Source organism: Bradysia coprophila, unplaced genomic scaffold, assembly GCF_014529535.1.
Source record: "Bradysia coprophila strain Holo2 unplaced genomic scaffold, BU_Bcop_v1 contig_358, whole genome shotgun sequence".
Taxonomy (NCBI): Eukaryota; Metazoa; Arthropoda; class Insecta; order Diptera; family Sciaridae; genus Bradysia; species Bradysia coprophila.
Genome location: NW_023503616.1, coordinates 3,702,776 through 3,729,796, shown reverse-complemented (window position 1 = coordinate 3,729,796; position 27,021 = coordinate 3,702,776). Strand labels below are relative to the sequence as shown.

The 27,021-nt window shown below is 31.6% G+C and overlaps 2 protein-coding genes across 6 annotated transcripts in view; one reads left to right on the top strand and one right to left on the bottom strand.

The window, feature by feature from the left end:
- The window catches only part of LOC119081273 (solute carrier organic anion transporter family member 74D), a 34,333-nt gene extending 11,901 nt beyond the window's left edge, over positions 1 to 22,432 (bottom strand). Inside the window, exons 1-2 of one of the 3 annotated variants that reach the window (XM_037190026.1) lie at positions 11,154 to 11,204; positions 9,976 to 10,412 (exon numbers count right to left, since the gene is read on the bottom strand). The gene's annotated coding sequence lies outside the window, so the exon portion shown is untranslated. Of the gene's footprint in view, positions 1 to 6,914; positions 6,937 to 9,975; positions 10,413 to 11,153; positions 11,205 to 22,135 lie in introns of those variants that run through there. The other 2 variants (XM_037190027.1, XM_037190029.1) reach the window with 2 other exon arrangements.
- A 787-nt stretch (positions 22,433 to 23,219) lies between these two features.
- Positions 23,220 to 25,868, top strand: LOC119081271 (zinc finger protein 62-like). Of its 3 annotated transcripts, none has more exons than XM_037190025.1 (6): positions 23,240 to 23,504; positions 24,105 to 24,290; positions 24,358 to 24,411; positions 24,470 to 24,923; positions 25,149 to 25,504; positions 25,535 to 25,868. In XM_037190025.1, the coding sequence occupies exons 1-6, from the start codon at positions 23,373 to 23,375 to the stop codon at positions 25,805 to 25,807; spliced, it is 1,455 nt and encodes a 484-aa protein (XP_037045920.1). In that variant the 5' UTR covers positions 23,240 to 23,372; the 3' UTR covers positions 25,808 to 25,868. The 3 variants fall into 3 exon arrangements, with proteins under 3 accessions (XP_037045918.1, XP_037045920.1, XP_037045919.1); XM_037190024.1 differs by having other exon boundaries at positions 25,149 to 25,570; positions 25,601 to 25,868; XM_037190023.1 differs by having other exon boundaries at positions 23,220 to 23,504; positions 25,149 to 25,862.
- Positions 25,869 to 27,021: the final 1,153 nt, after the last annotated feature.

Here is a 27,021-nt window from a genome sequence, read left to right as displayed (position 1 = left end):
TGCTATAGTGCTTCACTTCAACTAACTTCGACAAATAATCACGAAAACATAATCTCATTAGCACATGGACACAACGTGCTAGTCCATCTCATATTTCGTGATGTTGACAAAAATCAGAGATAAGACAAATTGACTTACTAATGCAAATCATTGCACTTTTGCATTGAATGACTATAAAAGAGATAACTAGCAAATTGATACAATTATTAGTTAATATGGATGATCGCCGACGATTAACATATAGCTCAAACAATCATTGATCATTTTCCCATGGCCCAAGAACTAATATATTGTCGAACTTAGTCTTAGGAAGACATCTTCAAGAGAATCAAGATTTAAAAAATGTTCAGATCTCGTGGTACAGCTGACACATTCTGTGTCGTAAAGACATATCCAAATAGGGTCACGATGTTTCTAAGAGATAAGTTTATCGAGAGCAACGACAAAACGTTTGCTCGCTTTGCAGAGAGTAAATCTTTCAAACTCACTCTTCTATCGTCCTTTTGCAAACGGCAAGCATATCAAAACAACATAATTAAATCATTATCACTTCATTTGTGTTCGATATCTATCAATATTTCAATAATATACTGCGTTTAGCAGACTAGCCAGGGCACATCGCTTATTTTTGCTGTTGTTGTCGATAGCAGATGACTAGTGTTCCAATCTAGTTCAACCGATATGACAAAAGTATGATATAACAATGAAAATGTCTAGCTTGTTTTGCGGTAAATATTACTAACAACATTACCGAGATTAGTGTATTAAACTTGATACAAATTTTGCAACACTGAGAATTCTCATTCTATAACATTGTCATGGAGACAAACAAACCAACAATTTTAAAGAAAGTACATTCCACATTTTATGACTCTAAAATAAACAGTAGGTACTTTTACATCTATATTGCTATTCTGTACTCACACTTTACTATTACATGGTATTACTATTATTAGAAAATAGCAACCATATTTCTAGAATGTCGTCGACCTCTGCTCCCTTGATTCCATTCAATATATTCATTGCAACTTATGAAGTGTTGTAAAGAATCGTGTGTGTATGTATAGTTCTATAAAATATTACGTAACTCAATAAATATCTACGGATCTCAGACTCAATAATATGTCGTTTTATATATACGACGATTTTTTCTTTTCTTTTCACCCGTTTTTTCAATCTAATTTCGTATAGACAAACAACTTGCATTCGATTAATTTGAATTGTTCACAATAAACTATTATTTTTTATTTCGAGTAAGAGTCAGGTCAATTGATATAGATAACCAAATGGGCCGTTTAAAAATATTGTTTATTTAGCCGTAAATTCTTGTATAATATAGCTTGATGAATGACAATTGAAGTGATATGAAAACTTATTGAGTATATCATACACTACAACATAGCCCACATAATTAGACGTATAATTTCGACGATTTCATGGAATGTAGTGGACTTGGACAATTGAGCGTAATTGCGAGTTTTATTGAAGAATTTCGGTTGAAATGTCAAACGAATGCAGACTTCTACACACGAAGTTTTATCCGCAAAATTATGAAGATGATGTTGAATGTAGCAATAAAAATTTGTTTACACTCTAATCTATAAACAAGCAACTGTTCGCCCCTTAAAAAAAACAAGAACCACTTCAGAAGTAGAAATTACAAAATTAATAGGGTACATGGTGTGCATTGTAATTTTCTCAGAGTAAAAACTGTAATTTCGATTCATGTATTTGGTTTGCATTCACACACATGCTAATTTTTCCAAGATTCGTGTTAACTTAAGTCATTAAAAGAACAAGCGATATATTAACGTCAGTAAGTATAGAACGACCGCATAACAAAGGTGGATGACCATACATAAAAAATACTTTTGTTGAATATATAAGAATGACGAACATTTTTTTTTGGAGGTGGGTCAACTGCAATTATTGTTGAAGAAATAAATCGTTATGCGATCGTAAGAGTAACTTTCACAGATATAATTCTCAAAACATGAAAATTGATTTTTACTTTCTACTATGTTTTAAAGTTTGACAAAACGCGAGAACAACATTTTTTGTCAAAAAGGCCCTGATCTGATACGTTATGTATGGTATTTCACACCCGTTGAGAGTTCTTATCGCTGAAACAGGAATTGTATTATGTACTCACAAAAAACATGGTGTCTTTTCTTCTATACTTCTTTACTGTTCAACCAAATATTTGCTTTCTTGTTACACTTTGTAAGTATAAGTATATATATTGCTGATAAAAACGCATCACTTTTATAAGATTACTCTTTTGTGATTCAAATGAGAATGTTACATAACTTCAACCTTTTTTGAAGATCATTTTAATATCATGTCACATTTTAAATAGATAATACTGGAAAGATTTATTTAAAAAAAAGGTCTCACAAAATGGAATTGAAAAGGTTATCATCAACAAGAACAAAGAAACGAGTTACTCACGCAAAAATTGTGAAATATTTCCGATCACTAAGAATGGAATAGTAATAGTATCTACTCATAAATAAACAATTTTGTCTAATATGTTTACCGTTCTAATTTTCATCCATTTAACATCTCTGATTCAGTATACAATTTTAAGAAGCAGCAACATTTGAACCATACTCATTTATTACTAAAAAAAAATGAACTTTAACAAAGGAAGACACAGAATCGAGCAGAAATTATAATTAAATTTATGACCACTGCGTGTCACGATATACATATATGTAGAAAAATTCCAAATTTATTTCATATTAACATTGATGAAATCTCGAAAAATGAATTGAGGTAAATGTACGTTTGCACAAAAATAATCGTTAAAAAACGAAACGTCTCTTTGATGGAAAATAATCTTCCCTGAATCACTTTTTAGAGTAAGGTCTCGGATATTTTTGATAACTTTTCCTTATATGTGTATACAACGAACAACGGAACAACTGTAAAAATCAAATATGACACCATTAATAAAACATGACCGACGACGATGTTATTTTATTGGTTTATTCGATAATTATTCCAGTTTCTTCTGTAAAACATTGTATATTTCCATTGACAACAAATTTGAAGAGTATGTAACCACTGTCATAGTAGGGTTCCATCACGGTATTTTTTTGACGATTCACGACATTTATGGTTGAAAAAAACACAAATTGTCTTATCTCTACTAAGATCCTAATGCAATGTAATGTTAGCGTATCCAACGAAATTCTGTTAAACTTACTATCAATGATCATACTCATGAGTTTTGCATTCCTTACGAAATTTCGATTTGATGATATGGTGATTGTCGTCTTTGTAATCAGTTGTGAAATCTTAAATTGTTGAATTTTACCGAATATATTTGTAAAATCTTAAATGTAAATTTAGTGTTTCGATCTGTTACACCACATTAACATATTGAAACATGGTTTCGTAAGTTTTAAATTTTAAATTTTTAGTATTCACCACAAAGAACTATCTCAAACATTAGTAGTTCAGACGAAAATCGGACTAAAACATGCACCATACTAAACAATATGACTTGAATAGTTCTCAACAAAATGCAAGATGATTAATATTCCGGATACTGAGTATTGCGCAAAATAAAATCGAATAAAATTGAGTAAATAAAAACCAAATCTTTTAAATTTGTTTTTTAAATTTATTCAAATTATTTCGAAAGAAGACAAGAAAAAAAATTGGGTGAATTTCGTTATTCTCTTAGCCAGCGAACCTAAGTTATTCGACTTTGTTGAATGATATTTGAAGGATTTTCGTTCTTTGTCAACAACTTAGGATCTAGTTATGTTAGTAATGTAACCGATAGTTCAAAGAACCTACATATTATTTACATTTATTGAGACAAGTTTATACAAATGATTTCTTCAACAAATTTTGACATACTTAAATTTGCAAAAAACAAAAAACATTTTAGATGAAGGTCCATTAACGATTATTGTATAAAAGTTGTACAGATTGCTGTATTTGAAACGCAAAAATTCTATCTATACCTCCCGTTTCGTCTTAAGAGCTTTGAAACATTAACATTGACAATATTATGCGACTTGTTAAGCAATATCTTTATTAATTTATTTATTTGATCAATATTATGGAGTATGATGTTTATTCCAAACGATTTTTAGGTAAATAAAGATTAGTCAGTTTTGGCTGTGTCATTAGTCGAACGCAAACATTCATTATTGATCGACTTTTTACGAAATAAGAAGAAGATTAAAATGGTCTTTTAAGAAGTCTTTCAATTTCATGGCTTTTATACTCGTACAACTGGTTTTTAATGGTTCACTATTTTGGTCGTTGAATTTTGTGATAAAGTTCTGGTATTGAACCTAACTACAACTGAACCCATTTGTTTCCAAAAGCAAACAAAACAAAATTTTGACAACCTTTAGATCATCATAAGAAAGTTAACGAAACATAAAGTTTCTATTACTACGTACTTCGACACGTAACACACTATTCCATACCACTGCACCCGTACGTATTCCCCGTGTACTTTGGTATTGAGTCAGAATTGGTAGTATACATCGGAATCGGATGTATGTTACGTGATCATTGTACCGTTGAAATGAAGTCAATGTTTCACGTAGGAATGATCTATTTTCCTTGCTTGTCGTGAAATTCAAAATTTATCATTTTGTATACATTGTACACAGTATATACATACATTCTTCGACGTAATTCTTGGTACACTTATTTATTACATGATGTCAGAAACACCATTTGTTTTTGTTTCATTCGATGAAAATAAAAGTACAAAACTATACATGATATGCGGTATAACATGTCAGATGTTTTAAGTAAACTAATAAGTGAAAAATACTCCGCAGACGCATACCATTCATTACAATTTAGAAGAATTATCTTTTAGCATTCATGCTACAACTTCAATTAAGACAATAAAGTATGTAATTATAACAATCGGAAAACTAAATTGGCATTTTATTGGATACTTAAAATGTAAACTAAACGAGATCATTTTGTAATGAAACTATAGAAAAGCGAAATCAAATGAAAGCGAATGCGAAATGAAATGGTTTGGTAGTTGTTTATTTCAACGATACAATGTGCGTTGTATGTACTTCGGTCGACGAAGTTCATCGATCAGTTTTTTTTTTATATAAATCATTGACCATAATCGGAATTTTAATTTAGCGATATTGTTCAAATTATTGGAAACTCAGTGTTTGAACGGTACGGAAAAATTATAGATCGTTTATGCCTTAGCCTTATGCAAAAAAAAAAATGATTCGATGCAAATTGAAACATTGAAATGTAAATTGGATTGAAAATTTACAATTTTATTATTGGTTTCGTCTAGATTCTAGACGATTCATTCGGCATTAATTCTGTGAAATTTAGAATGATACTGATTATTCGGAATCGTTTTGAACGGAGCCATTACATTACATAGAATTTTACAGTTGAGATACGGTTTGCATCATTTGTTTACATTATCTAGAATTTTTCGTTGAAAACAAGGATAACATGCAGACAAAACTTCTTTCTAAAATAAATAAGATTACAGCATGCACATAAACAACAAACAAGCTGTGTTGTTGGAAAAAAGATTAATTTCTAATGTCTGCAACGTAATGGTCACAAGTGGAACAGAGTTGATAACTATTGGTTTGGAATTAGAATTGTCTGTATAAAAATGTTATTTCAACATCAGGACTTTCCGATTTCTCTTAAAACTCATATTTTCATTATGAACAGCCAAAGTATATGATAAGGTCAATAACATTTACACAGATACCAATTCCCATTTGATTATTCACAATTCTTTACGCAATTAAAAAAAAATATATTGCGACAAATTTAGCGAGGTAGAAACGTTAGAGCAAAGGTATGTACATCGTTTTTCTGTAGTATTTGCTTAAAGTGATAATTTTTTTTTTATTATTTACTTGGTATATCCGACCACCATAATGAAAAAAATGTATCCGATGAATGTTGAGTAGTCTTTTTCCTTTTCTATCTATTGCCTTTGCTTATTAGCACAACTATATATCGCATCTTGGTTGTGTTTTTTTTTATATGGAAAAAATTATATGATGACATGGAACGACAAACAAATATTTAACGAAAAATGTGAATTTGTTGAAGATTTTACATTTACCACAACCAAATATACCTTGAATGGGTCTAAAAACATCACCGACGGATAACATACTAAACTCAATCGGTTCTATAACCAAAAATAATATTGATAGTGAAGGGGGAACTGCGCCCAATTGTTTGAAATGTGTCGAACAAAGAACATTGTACACATTTAAAAAAAAAATTGCAATTTTAATGTAAAAAAAACGTTAAAAGTTTATTTATGTTGATTTTTAGAGCAATACCGATATATCGAGTAGGTGAGACAGTAATTGGCAAAGACGCTCACGTTTTAATAAAAAAATGACAATAAAAATGAATAAGGTACGTCACTTTAACTATTTGTATTTTGAGTCTTTAATCGTTTAGGAAAAATGTGCAGAAGCGACAGTTTAACAATGTTACTCGGCTAATGAATATAATAAAAAGTATTTCGTACGTAGTCAAAAATTCGGATTTTGTGTACATTTAATTTGCATATATTTTTAATTTGACTCAATTTTAATTGTATATACTGAAATGTACGTTGCGTTATTGAATTTCATCACCACCATATAAAGATAGACCATAATTTAATTTAAAAAAAAAATACTTCAAATTATACTTCGCAGTTTGTATAAAAACATGTTTATTTGATCACAGATAATTAACGTTATGTTACAATCGTCAACGAACCTTACAATGCCACTCTCACTTGTATATATAAACAAAATTGCATTGCTAAGGCTATGATGCGATTTCATTTTTCTAATAAACTTGTAATAATGTGCATATTGTGCATGGATTGTGTGAAACGTATCTTAAATTTGTTTATTTATTTATACATGATGTGTGGAACTGTGAAGTAACTGTTCTTATCAATGATACTATTTTTAAGTTTTGCAACTTCAAAAACATTGAGATCAGACAGATTTTTAAGACCGATGGGTGCATTGAAAAAAAAACATTTGAAATAAACTCATTTACTCATTTTAATTGTTTTTGCCACACTTTAATGGTGTTAACAACTCAGACAGTTGTTTGCCCTATGAGTGTGGTCATATAACATTTCCGATAACTTGAGAGACATTCTCGTATTTGCCACCAATTTTTAGTGCAGTATTTTAGTGAAAACTCTTCAGCCGCCTATTGATTATATGCCCAAATAGCCATTGGCCTGAACACTCTACAATCGCTGTTTTATTATTTTAATATTCATTTGGTGTTCTACTAGTCAAAAATTCAAAACAAGAGAATTTTTCATATTTAAATAACAGCTACGACGGATATATACGTGTATGGGATCATTCAACAGCTGCTGTCGGGGCACATACAGTTGGAAAAAATCGAGAAAAAACAGAAATTAGGGACAACTTAAATTTCTCAAAAAAAAAATGTGAGTAGTTCACATTAAACCGATGCGAGTGAGTAAATCCCTACAGAACCACATTGTTATATAAATAAATAGGAAATATAACTAAGCTAGTAATGCAATAAAAAATTGCGTGCTACCAACTACCATTGACATTGCCTGTTTTATAATTTACCATTCAATAACCCATTAATATGCTACTTATTCTCGGTGCATTGTGTTTCTAGATGTAATTTAAATTGATTGAAAAATATATATCTGATATGTATTATTACCAACGCTAGCCTAGCATGATAGAATACTATACCAGTGCATATAGAATTGAAATTTTCACTTTCGTTAGTTTTTCGCATCTTGACTATAGCGCAGTCTACTTCTACACAAATGAAAAATGGTTTCATTTCAATGCATTTATTTGTTTGGTGCACACAGAACAATGTCTCATACATAGCGTATAAAATGTAAAAGTATATAGATGATGCCGTATCGACATGTATATATAAATACATATATGTGTGACCATATACAATAGACATATGCATGTAATAATATGCAGTAAATTGAGACTGATGCGTGATAATTAGGTCTTCGTTCATATTTTCCACATAGACCTACCCCAACCGATGTTGTGCTTCATAATATACAATTTTACAAATCGGGACCACGACTGACTCACATGAACATATAAGTGTTGTGTAAAAGAGTGCACGCATTATTTTAATACCGTTGCATACAATGTATAAGCCGAATGGATTGTTTATATGCGTGAAAACGAATAATGTATTTATGTTATCGTTTTTCTCTGATTTCGTAGACTTTATATATGTAAGTATATATGGAGTGATATTGGCTTTGTTATTGTTTTATTTTCATTAATTGGTCATATAAATTGTGAGAAGCATGCGAATGATCATTGTCGTTGCAGAATAGAGGTGTAGTTTCATCGATTATGTCATCTGTTATCGTCAGCGGCGACAAAAGTTAACAAAGATGTCTCGCTAGTTTTAATATAAATACAAGTATAGCAAAATGCGTGTTAGAACTGATGAACCAACAATTTTGCATACAGTTTGCCGGTGATATGCTTGCCGTCTGTTACCATTATTATTTTTTAAGAGTTCCAATTTTCGTCTAGTTTCTACATGACATGGTTATTAACCATTGGTTAACATTTTGAAATTTCGGATATTTGTTGTTTTCTTCTCAACTTTGCTTTGATTCCCTCTCATACCTTATTTACCTGTTTGATTCGTTTAACTTGCATTGTTTGTCTGAACATGAGTTGCATAGTTAAAACGGTCTAATGAATTTTAAGAGAATATTTATAATTTTCAAATCTCAAATCGGAAACACACCGATGATTGTCGGCAACCTGGAACACTCATACCAGTTTTCAATACTAAAATATAAACTATTATCGCATATAATATAGTTTTCTCTATACTACGACAATAATAAGAACCGATACGAAGATTGTAGGAATGCTAGGATCAACAATTTTTTATTCATTTGTTTTCAGCTTAGGCCTACCCATAACTCGTTTACGTAATCTTCCACTAATATTTAACTAATCGTTTTGTGTGCATATATCAAAGTCCTGTACATACAACTTCTTTTTCTACCTGAATCCTACGCACGATTAAAAATAAAAAGACATGAAAATTCAGCTGTTGAAAACATGTGTGATTGAATGTTATAGGATGTCGGGAAAAAAAACTTATTCATTTTTTTTGAAGGACTATTAAATCAGGTAATATTTTTTCCCCAACAGCATAAGTTCTGGGTAAATTTTAGAAATTTAAATTTTTATTTAACTTTAGTTTATCACTTCTAATAGCGAAGCCAGTTTTTTCACCGAATATATTTGTATTGTAGGTGAATATTGGTTGATGTTGAGGATCGAGGGAGTTGTCTCTATCTAACTCATCAGTCTCAAATATGAAAATAATGAACTGTCGCCTCCAAATTTGTTACAACGATATTGTTACGTGTCATATACTATCGACAGCGATGAGAAGAATAAGCTAATGAAGTCAAAAAAAATATGTCTTCAAAGATAAAAATCAAAATTCATTAAGATTTCTAAAATATTGTCAGGCCTTGATCTTGGATGTGCAGACAGTGACAGAACAATATACCAATAAAATCTTGATCGGAGTGTCAACATTGACTAACATTATTTGCTAACAAAAGCGATTACAATTTAAACAGATAAAGGTCAAATTATTCTCACCACAAAAAAGACGGTGAATATCGGTAAATATTTCAGCTCATTACGTAGACATTTAAAAAAAAAAATTCAGCAAATTGGAATATGCAATTAAAACCATATTTTCAATAGACAAATACCAAACTTAAAAGTATGGTTGAGAACACAACACCATATACTAATGTGATGCAATTTTATAAACTACCTTGAACTAATTGTTGTCTATAAACGATAAAAAAACGCAACCAGTTTTCCAATTCATAATATATGTACACGAAACAGCGGCTTAAAAAGTGACATTTACAATAAAATATTATAAACCAACCTGTGCCAATATTGGATAAAAATGTTTACAGTCTAGTTGGTAAGCGCATTACAGCCAAATGATCAAACCAAACGAAATTGAATGTCTTTGTTGTTGGTATTGGTTGGTATTTTCCAGGTCGATCACAACCAGTATGTTGATGGTTTCTCTCTCTCTTCAGTAAAGTATTTATTTAATTGAACGAGTCTCAATGGCAACAAAATCAAAAGCCAGCAATAAATAATCTATTTTTTTCGCTGTCGCTTAATAAATTACTTTCACTTTCACATCAAACACATAAAACACGTTTTTTTTCTAATAATAGAAAAATCTATTTTTTATTCACAGATTATAATGAATTAACTATATTTTGTATAAAATGGATATCGTATACGTTTTGGAATACGTATCGATGAATTTGTTTTTTTGTTTTTGAATTGTGTCAGTCGAAAAGCACCCTGTTTTGGATGTACAACTTCGTTATACACGCAAAATTACTTTTATTTATAAATTACTAAAGTAACCAACACAGATAACAATAAACATTCAATTGATTTTTTTCTTCTTCTTTAAATGAAAGAAAAAAGAAACTCACAAAAATTAAAAATAAATTTTTAACAACCAAACAAAACAACAGCTTTTCAGTTAAAAAGACGTAAACACACAATTTATATAATTATCCGAAAAAAACGCACTGAAAATAATGCTATATGTAAACACGATCGTCTCGAAGCAGCCAAAGACACAGACTACCAAAACCGAAAATAAATTTTACGAAATGAGTACACTCTACACTTGGCTGTTGAATATTATCAAAAGTTATCAGATAAAAGTTGGTTCTAACTGTTACTGCAACGCTTCGACAAACTGATATTTTTATTCATATAATTTTAGTTAAAATACATTTGTATTCAAATTTTGTTCTATATTGCATTTGCACCCCGAGTATCCATGTTGTATCACAAAAATATCCATTCTCATCTCTATATGTTAAAAAAAATGTCAGACTGAAGTTATTCGAAAAGCACTGTACGGTCAAATTTTCATCGAAACTGAAAACTGGAATTGTCGACTTTCGATTTACAATTCGAAACAAAGGATAACAAAAAAGGAAGAATAGAAATAGTCAAAATACAATCGTTAATCGTCATTCAACAATCAAAATGCCCGATTAGTGTTGGTATAGAAAAAAACCCGACTTGGCTGATAGAAGTATAAAGTTTTGACTTCTCTTCTCCAAAGGCAAAAAGAGACTAATCAAAATTCCTTGCGATGTTTGAGTAAGTTGTACACAAGAGCATACTATCGCGGTTGTTTCGTATATATAGATTATATGTGTATACGCATGTAATGCATATATAACAATTATATATACCATCTCGCGTCTGCCGAGGTATAATGTGTAAAAAAAAGAATAACCAAACCAACGAAAATAAAAAATAAATTAATTTTTATAATGAAATCGGAAAACATTTTGTATCCGAGAATATTGTAGGTTTTTGATGTATAAATAAAAATGGCTGTGTGTGATAAGACTGGAAATTAGTTGTGTACCGCAATTGATTCTTTGAACATTGTTCCATGGACGGGATTCTCTTAAACTCTAAACCTAATTTGAGATTGCTAAGGTACGAATGAGATATTTTATTCCGGCCAGCCGGTTTCTTTACTTCTCATCTTGTCGTCTTCCGTTCAATAAAATATTTGTTGAATTAAACAAACAGTAGATAACAATCTTTTCTCAGATGTGCTGTATATTTTTATTGTTTATTTATTCGTCTTTCCGACTGTCAATATTGAAATCTTTGCAGTTAAATTTTTGATGCAAGAACAGACAATATTTTCTTTGGTGAAGGTAGATTCCATCCTATTTCCTAATCAGTTAATGCAACGAATCATAGATTTTTGCTGGACCTAGAATTCTATTTGATTGTAATTTTAATTACAAATGGATTATTTTTCAGTATTTAAAGTGACATCGTACGCAACCAATTCCAATTCGATCATATTTAAAAGCATATACATTGAAACTTAATAGATTAATTTAACGAAAGTGGAGCAAATTAAATTTTATCAAACCTTACGAGCGATGAAGAGGTACTTCATTAGAAATTCAGAGCCCAAACGATCAGAATATCTGCCATAAATATGTGATAATTGAATAGTAAATAGTTACTGATTGACGCCATTAAAAACATAAAAAATAAAATTTAAAAAAATTGGGTTGACTGATTAGCTTTATATGAACTGGGTCACCACAATTGTAGCACTGAATAATTTTTCCACATTGTGCTCAAAAATAGGGCACCATAATTATCAATGTGAACCATCATAGTGTAATATTAGTATCTAATGTAATGCGTGAAAGTCAAACATAATTCGAATTTTCATTGTACGTTTAAATGCTAAACGATTATCCTGTGCAATAATCCTAAAAAAATGTCTTTTCCAATTCATATTAACATTGAGTAAATGCATGTTTCGTAGAGTCTAGATATAAATGTAAAGTTCAATGATACAAGCAACGACAAGAATTACAAATTTCATTCATAGTGGAAGTGAGCTTCAAATCGCAAGTCAGAAAAGTCCGACCATTGCGCATGCAATGTTGTAAGAGCGTTGCTTGGAAACAATGAAAAATGTGGAGCACATACAACTGAGAAGGAAAACTTGCACGGCGTCTCCGTCTCTCACAAATATTGAACTCTAGATCGCGCAACTACTTCGAAAATTTTCCGTTACAGTAAGAATTTTCTTCTCATTCATTTCGAATATGTATGTCTCGTCTTCGCTGCTGTATCCGTCTACATTCCTAAGTTATCAAATTATAACTTGAAGACACTTTCTGGAATAGTCAAAGTCTTATCAAACCCTTTGAAATTCAATTATACGTAAGAAAGGCAATGACAGTCCTTAGATCGGGACATTTTGGTTTAAATTTAACATTTTTATTCAACTCTTGGTATCGTCATTTATCCGTTCAAATTGGATATGTTTCGGTTGCAGTAAAACAAATTAAATGTGCTCCCTTTGTAGCTACTACTTACAACCACAAGCCATTAAATATCAGTAAAGCATTTCTTATAAAAAAAAAAACTTTTTGTTGAACAAAAGAAAGGTTTTTCATCATTTGAATAAAAGTGATACAACAAGTGAGAGTTTTCCGTAGCGTACCACACATAAAATCGAATCGTGACGTTACGTATGACACATAATAAAACTTGCGCAGGCTTATAATGAGATTGAGAGTTTGTTCTCATTTCCTTTTTGGTATCATCATCTACATATGCAACATCAGTTCTTCGTGTAAGTGTAAAACAACCGAATACATTCAAGTCAAACAATATTATTAAGTAAAATCCATATGATGTGTGTGAACAATTTGAAGTATTAACTTAATAAATGAAAACTCACATTGATAACACAAAGTGAATACTTGCTCACGTTTGACGAGAAAAAAGAACATAATCTAACAGCTAAGAAAAAAAAGCAACAACAACTCAAAAACAACGTTGTGGCAATACGATTCAAAATAAATAAATAGTTAGACAAGTTAAAGTAGAGTGAAACGAAAATGAGGTCTTCTAATAAAGAGAGGAAAATTAGAAAATTAAGAACAGAATTAGATTGTTGCTGTGTTGCAACGCTAAACCAAATAATATTTTGGTGATAGACACATATTTATATTGCATCAGATGTGGCGATCTGATTTTCTTGTCGTTTGTATTTTTTATGAAAAGGTACGCAAACGGCATACTCTACATTATTTATGAATTTAGCGAAAAATGAAGAATTTGAATTGTGTCGACTTGTTGATATTTTCAGTTGAACTGTGGACTTACTGCTGTTTTCCCCCTCATTTATTTTTCAAATATAAACCTTGTATATTAAAAGTAATTTAGTTTTCTATTTGCCTATTCCCGAGAAACCTTAATGAACTTATAGGTTTGAATTTAGGTCATCTGTTATCGACAGTGACGACAGAAAAATCAATGAGCTCTGATTTTGTTTAGCGCAATCTTTTGTCGGAATTTATATGTATGTTCAAAAATATGCAGTAAGGACTTCGTATCGAAAAATAGAATAGCTATTCTTAAAAAATATATCGAAATGGTTAAAATGGTTAGTGAGTGGAACTTCATTCCAATTTTTTTTCTGTACTTTGATGTTGAAATATGTTTTTAGTGGAATTTTTTATTTTTTTATTGAACATCGAAGAAATTGTTCGAAATGGAGGTCTATCTATGTTTTCCTCACTAGTTTTAACCGTTTCAATACACTTGCGGATTTTTGAAGACCGTCATATTTTCAGATTTGTGAATTTTGCATGTATTTTTACATAGAGAAATCCGAAACTCAAGTAAAACACAGAAACAGAAAATGTGTCGGTTTTCAAAATTCCTTCAGTGTACATTTAAAAAAATAAACTCTTTCAGTGTTCGATACGAAATCTTTTACTCTATATTAAATATCGAAAGGTAACACTAGCTTTTTAGAGACACTAACAGCCTTTTCCTGCATACTGCCAATAAGAAATGAAGTCTGTACCACCGGTCTAACGAGACTTTCAAACCAAGTTTATAAATATTCTCTGAGGAAAGTTAGATGATTAATTGATATCTCTCTTAAATGTAGGCCGTTAGTACACAATATTCATCTTATTTGGGTTACGTCATGTCATACGAGTCATTTAGTCACTAAACTTTAGTGTGCATTTTTTTACAGCCATCAAACGCACTGCAATGACCCAAATTGAGTGAATGCTAGAAAAATTTGATGTGAAATTTTCTGAAACGGAATTTGTCCCCGGATCATCCCGTCTCATGTGGCTTAATTAAAACCTTGCGGAAGGTATGTGAAAAATGTCAACCCGAGTCGAAGTCGAGATTGAAAACTCATCGTACACGCACAATTTCAGTAGAAGTCCGAGTTAGCAACAAGACTTTATGAATATAGTTTAAACAATAGAAGTAGCAGATTTAATGATGGTGCTGCTTCTGTATATTAGGAAGGTACAGTTGAAGACAAGGTAAGTTTTGTAATAACAAAATCTGAGAAAAAATGGGCGGTACCGACTGCATTTTGTTGAATCAATTTCCTTGTAATTGCTTCTTTTCAAAAACTAACGAAAAATTGAATTGAATAAACAGTTTTGGTGTAGACAGTTAAGAAAATTCTTTTTATTCGTTTACACTTACTCGCACAACGAACGCGTACAAGAATTTTCCGACTGCTAAATAAAATCAGCGTTAACATTTCAACATAATATGTGTCTCAACAAGTCAAATAATTTAACCTATAAAAGATGTGATTTTTTATTCTTCACGACGATGCAACCATTTTATAATTTAAATGATAATTAACTGGGCTAGACTTCATTTACTCTATGTGTTATGTGAAATGTGAATGCTATATATGTTATTTATTTACGAGATGCCGGCATCAGAACCGCATGTTGACGAAAACTTGAGAAGAAATCTTAATCATACAGTAGAAAATATCGTTGCTACATCGCCACATTACAATTATTACAATCGTACCGACCGCAAACAAACAAGTTTTTTTCGTCTGTTTGAATACATATACAGAATTAGCAACAATGTATTGAACTGTGGAGTAGATGGCACAGATGATTATGCACATAGAAAGAGAAATTCGGTGCCAATTTTTAATGTAACTTATTAAATTTAGTACAAACGATTTAAATCGATTGAATTTAAGTAAAAGAAATGCTGATGATCGTCGTTTTGAATATAAATGGATTACCAGATAACAGAAAAGTTTTGGATTGATTGTGAACTTCATATTTTTAAGTTTTATAAGCATTATTAGTACAGTGAGATTTATGCATAAATTTGCTTCGGAAAATAAACGGATGGAACGGAGTTATCTCTTTTGGAAGATTCGCGGATAGCTACTCTTGAAATGGATTAGCAATCTCACTTCGAACGCGTAAGACGATACCGTTTCGATACATGTATCGAAAACAGTTTCTCCCTAAGGATCCAAAAAAGGTGAAATTTCATTAGCGATCGTAAGATTAAATCTGTTAGTTCTTTTCCTTCAAATATTGCTTAGTATCAAAACTTACTTACTTGCTTATCATACTACGCAGATAATATATATATATATATATATATATACTGTGATACATGCCGGAGCCGGATGCAACAGTTTTTTCAGTTACTATTTATTCATCTTTTTGCTATATAAGGGAATATCAGCCAGAGCTAATCGCTCATTTTTGTCGTCGTTGTCTTGTAAAGATGAACTATTAGTCCTATGTAAGTCATTTTGCGTCAGAAGTGAATAATTATCTTCTAATCATTTCAACAGAAAATCCATCAGAAATATTTATTATTTTGAAAGAACTTTAAAATTCATTTGAAATCTCCCGTTTTTTCGTTGAGAGGGCATTAGAGTTCATTCAAAAACATCGATAGTTTATCTGTGTCGTAGCTCGTGCTAAAGTTGTAACACATTCTGCCTAGCACATTATCAGTTTATTATAATTAACCGCATTTGCATATTACAAAACAATTACTAATCGCATTTTTATACTAATCATAATGCATGTCCGACGCTCTACAACGTTAGCCATCTATCGTGTTATCCGCATTCACTTATTGTATATTAATTGAGATTCTATTAATATCAATTCATAGAAGGAGGAAAAAAATGGTTTTTAATAAATTCAGTGGATATAGTTTTGTAAACCGTTTAATGCTCACTGCATGCGTAATTGCAATAAAATATGTAAAACGCAACGATGACAGTGTATTCAGTTCAATGCACCTACATTATTTTTCATTGCATAATAACCATAAACGTAACCACTCCATACGAAAACCACATATATATATCAACTATTAATAAAGTTTTTGGTATTTGCTATATTACTATTGTACATAAGAAGTAGATGAACTGCATCAAGTGCATCAAAGAAATGATGGTACATTTCTATGGAGATGAACATTTTTGTGCAGGATAATAAAACAAATTAATTCTAGACTTGAGCAGATTTTCTAAGTTCAAATATTGATCAAGTCATTTCATGATCAAATAATTATGATTAAAACCAATGTTTTCATATACATACTGGTGGAATTTACTGGCAGATGGAAAGATTTATATGAACGCCCACAAATAAAAAAGAAAATAAAAATATGCAAAGTGTTGGCGAGAGTAGAGTGGAGTGTTTGAACTTCGATGTTAATCTTTTAGAAATGGCAGAAATCTGTAACTTCTTCTTATTTTTAAAGCGATGCCTAATATTTGAAAATCTTTTACTTCATCTGTGTTAACTAGTCGCAGAACATGAGTTGACTTGGAAAACTCTTTTTTTTAATGAAAGATAATAATTTTATATTTTACTAAATTTACTCAAATACCTAGGGGTACACTAGGTATACGGGCTCGTACGGGGTTTATCTAAGCAATCAATTTGCTACGACCTTAGCCGGTCTACGTATTATTTATCGTTTTACGTACTCCAAATTTCTACCAAAAAAAAAGCTTCGAGGCTACCTTGAAAAAGTCTTAAAATAAGCAAATAAAATTCAAATTCTTCGACTTTCTCTGGCAATACAAATGATCAATGTCTCTGTTCGTCAGTTCATTAAGTTTTATAGCATTACTATACAACAATATTCGATGTATGGTAAAACGAGTTATTAACCAAATGAAATCAAAATTTTTAAGACAAAAAAAAAACTTTAAAGATTATTGTTTTATGCATATTCATACACAGATTTTCTTTTCAAGTATATAATTAACTTTATGAGCAAACTTTTGTTTGAATTCAACAAAATTATGAACTTGTGTGCTGATAAAGTGACTTGACTTGATACAGGTTAAGGGGGAAATATAAAAAAAACATTTCAGTAACAAAAAAGAAAGATAGTCAAATCTGGTTATTTATTGGCATATAAGGAGATTAAACATTACACACATGCATGGAAATAACTACAAACTGAAACTTTGGAAATTACTGTATGTGCCTAATTTCACTTTACAAAAGTTTGGGTGAGGAAACCCAGTTCAATCGACATCTTCATTGGGTCACTTATAAATTGAGAGAAACATTATGAGCAATTTTTCAATATTCAGTTTAATTTAATGCTTCGACTTTCGACAACGCAGCGTGAACATAAAGGTAGCGTTCGTTAAACTTATTTTCATTTTTTTTTTTACTTTTCATTCTAAGAATTGCTTAAATTATAATACATACACTTGACATTATCATAAGGCACATAATAAAAATCATTTTAAAATTTTACTTAAAAACATCGTAGCAATGTAATCATTATTAATGGCTGATTAGACTAAAAAAGAGTTTGAACCACTTAAAATTCTAGGCACGTGTTTGGTTTAGCTCCTGCAAAGCAAAATGAATATTTTTGATGTAATTTCGTATAGTATTCAGCTTTACATACGCAATTTGAATGTTATTAGAGATTAGAATAACAAGTAAGTTGAGAAATATAACATAATGACCCAGCAAAAAAAAATTGTTAAAATGATGAAGTAAAAATAGTTTTTTTAATTGTCTAAAAAAACTTAATTAAATGAAATTAAACAAAAAATGTGCAAAAATGACAGAGCTGTTGGGTGGGTGTAACTATATTGATATTATTTAAGATTGGGTGGAACGGATGTAAATTTGTTAAACAACATCATTGTCGATTAGTGATAACTATCGAGTCGTGGTACGAAATAAAGTTTCATCACTTTTAAAGCTTGGATTATATCTAGCCTAACTAGATTTCGATGTACAACATAGACTATATGAATTACAAGTTAGACTAAATCATTCCAGATTAAAAATTTGAATGTTTGCCTTTCCTTCCCGTACACATACAAATTTGCACAAATACCATTTTTGTTTAAGATCACGTTCTATTAAAAATTTAAATAAATATTTATTGTAAGTTTCTTTTATGCGCAAAAAACGGTGATATTATTTTGCCACGTATTCAAATTCAAATATGATAATTGTAGATTTCACACAATAAATGTATTCGATTCAAATAATTTGGAAATTGTTTGTTAGCAATGCGATTATTGAATCCTTTACTTCTTGTGATCTAACTGTTATTAACAGAGTGACATGAAATCTTATACTTCTATAACTTTAAGATTCGTATACTCATGATGGCATTAGACGAATTACCCCTTACTTTTGTTGTCCTTGATGAAATAACAATCTGTTATAAATTTTAATGGAATAATTACAAAAATTAATTATTGAACAGTGGATACAGAGATTCTGTACGTGCACAGCGACCAACAGTACAATTATATTAATTGTTTGCTATAATTCAGTCGGTAATCGGTTCATAATTGTTTTCTTAATGTAACAATCAACTAATACGATATAGTAGAGACCAAGGGGGCGGATATTTGTAAATTTCGTTTAAAAATGATTTCCCAAAAAGTTTTCTGAGGATTGTCAATAATTTTCTTTATAAGTTTTGCAGATTTGTTTTGGAATTCCAAGATTTTTTTTTAGTTTTTGAGGTTTTTTTTCGATTTTAAAGATTTTCTGATGAAAGAATTTTCTAGTTTTCAAAGGATTTTCTTTAGACTGAGACATTGCAAATACGTAGTTTCCTGGTGTGTGCTAGGAAACATAGATCCGCCGTTTTATGTATTAAGTGCATCATACTAATTGTATAAGGTTGTTATCAAAAATCAAAAGTAAAATACCTTCTGATCTATGCTGGATAAAATCGTTCACATGCCAATTAACCTGAACGCCCTAAATGTTAACATTCTTAGACAATAATCCTGAGATAGGTGTTTTTTGTAAATATGAATACATTAAGTCCATATTCAATAATATACTTCATTTCACAATCTTAACAAATTCAACCACATTCTCTCTCTCTCTATGGGTATAACAACAATTTCGATAACAACGCAAAAGCAAGACATCAAAAAATAATCGTGAACTACCACCAAACAATTTTATTGTGTCAAAAGATCAGACCACGGGTAATAACAGTTCAGCATGTAAAATGTTCTGATGAAAGAAACGATTTTAGGCAATTGCCTAGCGTCAGTAGAAATTTTTCATAACAGAAATCGTTGTCTATATTTTGATTTTTTGAAAAATTCAGTTTGTAAGCCATTTGAACGGAGTGGTAAAATAAAATTAAAAATCTTACTTATCGGCAACAATAAAATAAGTTCTAAGTTATTGTGACCCTAATCTCTTCAAGACCCTATTCTGGTTCGTTCTTTTTATTTATTTTTCCTTTTTGTCCTCCTCACTTAGGCTATTAAGTATAACAATTTGACCAGTTATACATACAATATAGTCTGTCTAGAAATGTTATTTATTTTGTTGTTATTTTTTTCTTCTTACTTTTATATTAAAGAAGTCAATGTGGTTTGGTTTAAATGTGTTCAAATTTGTTAGAACTTACACAAGCGTCGGTATGAATTTGTATATGTAATCGCTTGTTAAACATATAGGTATGGTATACGTAGTATTTTGGACATTTGGAATATTTTATGTGAGATGTCCTTGATGAATGCCAAGGTTAAGTCAATGTTAATTTAGAATTTATTCTCTGTATTCTCTATGTATAGCATGTATTTCGAATTTATAAAATTGAGCTGACTTGCCAATTTAAAAATGTATTCAAACAGTGTTGTTATGTATAGCTAGTTATTCTTGTTCTTGTGGATTGATTCGATGATAAATGAATAGAATTTGTTATTGTGTTTCAATTAGCAGACCAACAAATTCTAATAAAGGATAGACAGACCAGAATGCAGTAATTGCTCTCCATACATAAATTAATGTTCAATCTAATTTATGATCTGCAATCGTCGCAAATGGCAATGTTTCGATCCTTCACATGATGCCGGCACAATATTTATTTATTTATGCGGAGAGATTGAATAGACAGGACTGCTAGAAATTACGCAGTCAACTTATTTAAAATCAATTTAAAATAATTTTAACAATTTAGAAATTAAAAACCATATAAAGACAACATTAACCGGACGTCATGAGGCCAGATCACAGATGCTTTTCTTAAAGAGGGGCCTCTGTAAAAATTTCATGGAAAAACTTTTGCATATCCGGTTCATAAGAACATTTTGCTTGTAAATCAGCACCAGTCAGTGCCAAAGTTCATCACTTTTGAAGTTCCAAAAATATAGGTCTAGTTGTGAACAACGTGAAAGCTTAAAAAAAGGAAATTCTCTTGATTTTTGAATTAATTTTTTTTTAAATTTAAACTATCAAATTAAACACAATCATCTGAAGTATGTACACTTCACTCAGGTGAGGATCGTACCCAAAACAACTTGGAGAGTCTTTGAAATAGAGATCGGACAAACTGTTAGAGCAAAGGATCAAAGATTTAGATATTAGTGCACATGTTCACTGTATATAACTGTTACTTGTAAGAAGCAAAATGTAATCACTTAATCAGCCACATCAACACTACTTTATCAAGAGAACCAAGTTAAGAGGCATCGGTGCTTTGCTGAAAAGCATACATAGCGCGATTTTTAAATACTTGATTTTTAGTTTACATTCCATCAGAATCCTATTTGAAAAATGTACGACCGCAATTTCGACCACGAATGTGGTAGCTTTCAACAGAAAATACATTTGGTTGTAGCAGTTTGACCGGCTCTGAGAAAATTATGAAAATTTCGTTAAATTGCTCACTTTTCTCACAGATGGTCAAACGACTACAACCAAATGTATTTTCTGTTGAAAGCTAACACATTCGTGGTCGGATTTGCTGTCGTACTTTTTTGAAAAAGGATTCTGATGGAAAGATATCATCAAAAATGAAATATGAGGCACACAAATGTAGGCTACAATTCTAGCTAAGTACCGGTGCCTTTTAAGATATTTAATCCAATATTAGGAGATAAACAAATGAAGTAACAGATTACAGATTTCTTAATTATTATTACAATACTTAGGTTAGGCTTAGGTTAGGTGCAGGTGCTGTGTCCCGACCATTCATACTATAACACTGTAAGCTTACGATGAAATATTACCTGGAAAGGTTAAATCTATTTTCTACTATAGAAAACTTAAGAAGCAAAAAGCCGGTGAGCAAAGCTCATTGTAACGATTCATAAGTAAAATGGACCAATTGGTAAAAAACTAAAATTAAGAATATTTGTGTGAAAGCATCTAACTTACCATCATTCAGAACGTATATCACATCAATTCAGCAATTTATTCAGAACGAACAGCACGAAAATCACAAGCAATGTAATCGTTACGTTATTAAAAGAGAGTCCTTCTCGGAAAACTTCAAAAAATGATTTGGAATAACGTTCGTTTGAACAACAATCTTGCATCGTTAGCTTACACAATTTAGGCACAAAATTATAACTTTTAGTCATAAACACATTAGTTACTTTTTCGATAAATTATTAATTATCATAAGCGAAGATGATAAGAATGATAAACAATAACATTGATTGACAGTTGTTGTTTTTTTTTTCAATACCCGTCCCACCCAAAATAATTCTGCGTAAATATTACCCAGAAACTATAAATGAGAAAAAATGCCGGCAACGCCGGTAACTAACCCAACGAAAACAAAGTGATAATATACATACATATATGTTTGGTTTATATTAGTTATTTGTACTACAAGAACTGTAAAGGCGGGTGTTTTATGTTCGAGGAATGGTAAATGGTTCGAGACGAAGTCGATTTAATACGTAAAAGTCATTGGAAAACTAGGCTTATAGAATTGAACAGTCCAGCTTTCGCATGAATATGATCCATGTGATCCGAGACGAGGCTGAGCTCAACGAACAGATTAAATGATTTTCAGGATTTAATATGCTGATCTGCATTGAAAGAAGTGTTAAAAAGTATAAAAGGTACGTACTTTGACTCAGGTACACCATGTAAAATTGAACATTTTATCTATTATTTTTATACGTGAAAATGGGAAATGTCACGACGTTGAATGACTGAGTTCACAGACTTTTATTATTTTCAACAGTTGAAGTTCTATCGGTTGGCTCAGTCAATGTAAACTAACTCGAAAAGTTTGTATTTTAGAACGGCCGTAATTCGCATGTCGGACTTAGTGCTAAATTTAAACAAAGAATTCTTTTGTTTAAATTTTGCACTAAGTCCGACATGCGAATTACGGCAGAGAATCTAGCAGGTAAAATGAAGATTTCTTTTATTGATTTTTTTTGCGACAAAAATCTATCGAATTTATATACTGGGAAAAATAATGTCAATGACAGACGGCTAATCAAAAAAAAACCTCGTCAACAAATCTGTGCAAAAGTAAGAAGACACTTGTGATGTCTATTGAGTCTATTGTATTTTAGAGGATACATACAAGTAAAAAAAAGAAATAAAAATCTTCCAATTTATTTTATATTATTTTTAAACCATTTTTTCACAAATGGACAATTTCGCGAGCATTCGAAATATGTGTCGCGTTTGTTTGCGGGAGCCGGACGATTTAGAGGAGGAATTTGTGAAATTGAATCAACAACAAATCGAAAAACTGAAATACATTGGAGATTCAAACGAGGTGAATTTAATCATAAATATAAACAATATAAGGGCGAAACAACAAAGGCTTATTGTTTGGCTACACAAGTGACCATTTATTTGCCTTTAGACATCGTTTGATAATTACTTTTTTCTGCTGAAATACGGTCGATATACGGGAAACGCTGCAGTGATAATTTGTTACAGAATTATCCGGGAACCATACCATTTGACTATCAAATCGTAAATGCAAATTGAAACAATCAAGCCGCTCCATCAATTTCTATTATGTCTTTTATGAACTGGTAGATTTCACATTTTTGAGATTTCGAAATACAAATCTATTTCACGTTCTTCGCATGTCATTTCCCCGAAAACATGAATGTTATCATTGTAACTTTTACTTCAGTTTTGAGTAGCCTTCCGTTTGTTTTCCCTTAATCTCACAAGCTAACAGATATGAAAATGTGGTGATATCGACCGATTTCATCCAATTGACACTAAATGGCCAACATCTTGAAGCTTATGTCTATGATTTCGAACACTTACGCTTCGTGAGAAGCGACCTTTGAACTAGTAGATTCTGTTGTCATTTTCCTAGATTCGCTTTGTGAAATTTATATTTTTTATTTTGTTGAAGATTATTGGACTGTACAGAGAGCCGCTGCCTCTATGCGAGAAATGTATGATGAAACTGGACTTTGTGCACGAATTTGTGGAGAAGTTCAATTCGTCCAAAGCGAAAATTAAAGAATATGTTGGTCTATTCGGAAGTGATACGTACCAAATTGTTGACTTGAATCCCGGAGAAAGCGACACATTTGCGGTAACTTGAACATGAAAGTTTAATTGACTTGTCTGGGTATTAATAATTTTTCTGTTATAACAAACAGAACAGTGATGGCGAAGATAGTACGGAACACTTCTCTGCAATGGTTAAAGTCGAGGTAAGATTATCCTGAAGTTGTTAAAAATTATTGTTTCTATTAAATATTGTTTTAACAGACACCACCTACACCGCCTCCTCAATATGAGTCGCCTTACATGACCATGGCGCCATATCAATATGACTATTCAAATATAAATATCAATGCGGCACCGAAAATCGGTCCCAAATCAAAGATGAAGAATATCAATTCGGATCATAAAATTGGCCCCAAATCGAAGATGAAAAAATTCAACCATATGACTTCAACGACAAACCCACTGTCCAATGATAACAGATCACAATTCCAGAAAAACCATTCACCGACAATGTCGACATCCCATTGGGATCAAGGAAATTCCGCTTCAGCGGACACCCAGTGTCACCTTTGCGGAAAAGAGTTTAGCACCAGAGCAAATATGCTGCGGCATGTACGAGAACATGAAGGACGGCGCTTCGTTTGCCAATACGAGAATTGCAAAGCGTTTTTCACTCAAAAATCATCGCTGCAAGTACACCTAGCGAGACATGCAGGTAAATGTTTTGCAGTCATTCTCGAAGAACTTTCATGTAGACTGATAGAGAGAGAGAGGATATTCTGCGTCTCATCGTTTTTGGTCTATTCTATAAACTAGAATAAGATGAATCGCTACTATACCACTTACAATCTAGTCCATGCGTAGTCTATGTAGTCTATGAAAGTTCTTTGATTATTTTTCGTCTTTTTAACTGATAACAATTCACTTTCACCTATTGTAGGACATAAACCATTCGAGTGTGAAATATGTGGCAAGAGATTCTCCCAAAGCAAGTCATTGGTCTTTCACATTCGAATTCATACCGGTGAGAGTCCGTACGAGTGTGATTACTGCCAAAAGACGTTTAAGCAAAAGTCGAATTTGATTCGTCACTTCAAATCACACCGTAATCAAGCGCCCATCCGACAAAAGCGTTTCAAGTGTGAAAAGTGTGCAAAATTGCTGGCATCAAAGCAGTCGCTCATCAGACACTTGGTCAGACACGAGCGAATCGACGATACTATGCTCACAATTCATCGGATCGATCCAAATATGATCAGAATGCAAGGGATGAATGAAAGTATGCCCTCATTGCAGGCAATAAATGACAGTATGACCTTTATGCAGGGGATGAATAACAGTATGCCCTCACTGCAGGGGATGAACGACAGTATGATCGCATTGCAGGGGGCTAATGACAGTATGACGGCAATGCAGGGGATGAATGAAAATATGACGCCAATGCATCGTATTGATGAAAATATGACGCCATTGCAATGCAAAGTCGAAGGGACCGCAGTGCATTGCAAAGAGGAAAATATGACCGCAATGAATCGCATGGATGACAATATGATCGCAATGCAAGCCATCAAAATTGAGAAAAATTTAGTAAACTGCTAAATTCAATTGTATATTTAAGTTAGTTCAACGTAATAGAGAACATTGATATGAATTATATGAATTTTATGTGTGTATCATTTCAACATGGCATAACGTAATGCCATCTGCTAAAACGAACATTTTGCGACAATTTAAAAATGTCTCCAAAACGTTTTGCCTCGGATGAGAAACAAAATTTTTGTAATACTGGTCTTCATTGAAATAACGCAGCAAATATCGCATCAACGATGAAAGCAATTATCAAAGTATTCACGATGAACTACATCATAATTCCGTGCTCGTAAGCCGCAGATAGAATCAGTAGTCTTCACTTTCTGTAATAGTCTTGATGGCATGTTGTATTGGTAAAAGTTATTTTCCTAACGCGTGCTAAGATGGTTTTTAAGCGAATGAGAGATTTCCAGCTCGAGCCGGGGGCGAATGCTACAATCGAATTCGCTAAAAGAGCCTCTTAGCATAAGTTAGGAACAACGTTTTTCCTAAGCGACAAGGGAAATAAGCGACGAAGTCACGATATTTTAACACTAGTTAGGAAAATTCATTTACCGAATTTACCAAAAATTACAGGAAATTTACTGAATTTACCGAATTTTCGGTAAATTTTTGGTAATTCGGTAAATAAATTTACCTATACAGTCCCTGCTGAAAATTGTAGCATATTACGGGGTGCCTTTTTAAATATCACAAATCGTATTCTGTTCTGTTATCGACAGCAGCGACAAAGCAAGCAATGATCCTAGATTAGATTATATGGGGTGATCTTTCACTAAATGAGACCCTTTATGGCAAGGGTAATGTACTCGATAACCGTACTAGTTATGTGCTTACCTTTTGCGAAAGAGTTAGTCCTTGATACGAATGGTTTTTCTGACCAAAGAAAGCGTTCTCTACCTATAATTTCTAATAATTCCACGATATTTTCTGTTACTATCCAATTCATTGTCTACTTTTTAGAAACAATTTTCTAAAACTTTTCTTTAATTTTCTTTATTTCGACAATTTTCTTCAAATTTAAAGAAAACGAACGAAAACCGTCCAAAGTTTGGTAATTTATTGAAGGAAATACTAGAAATTGAAAGAATTGAAGGAATTACGAGGAATTGACTGGAAATACGAGAAATTGAAAGTAAATGAAAGGAAACAATCAGCGAGAGATCTGTATTTTACAAACCTAATAGCTAAGACCGGCGACCGGTCATTCCTTTTTGCATTCA

What these genes read in the sequence shown, in the direction of transcription:
- LOC119081271 (XM_037190023.1), top strand. Translation starts at nt 23,373, where the DNA reads ATGGACAATTTCGCGAGCATTCGAAATATGTGTCGCGTTTGTTTGCGG. An exon ending in GAGAAAGCGACACATTTGCG is followed by an intron (nt 24,291 to 24,357) that starts GTAACTTGAACA and finishes TATAACAAACAG; the next exon opens with AACAGTGATGGCGAAGATAG. An exon ending in ACACCTAGCGAGACATGCAG is followed by an intron (nt 24,924 to 25,148) that starts GTAAATGTTTTG and finishes CACCTATTGTAG; the next exon opens with GACATAAACCATTCGAGTGT.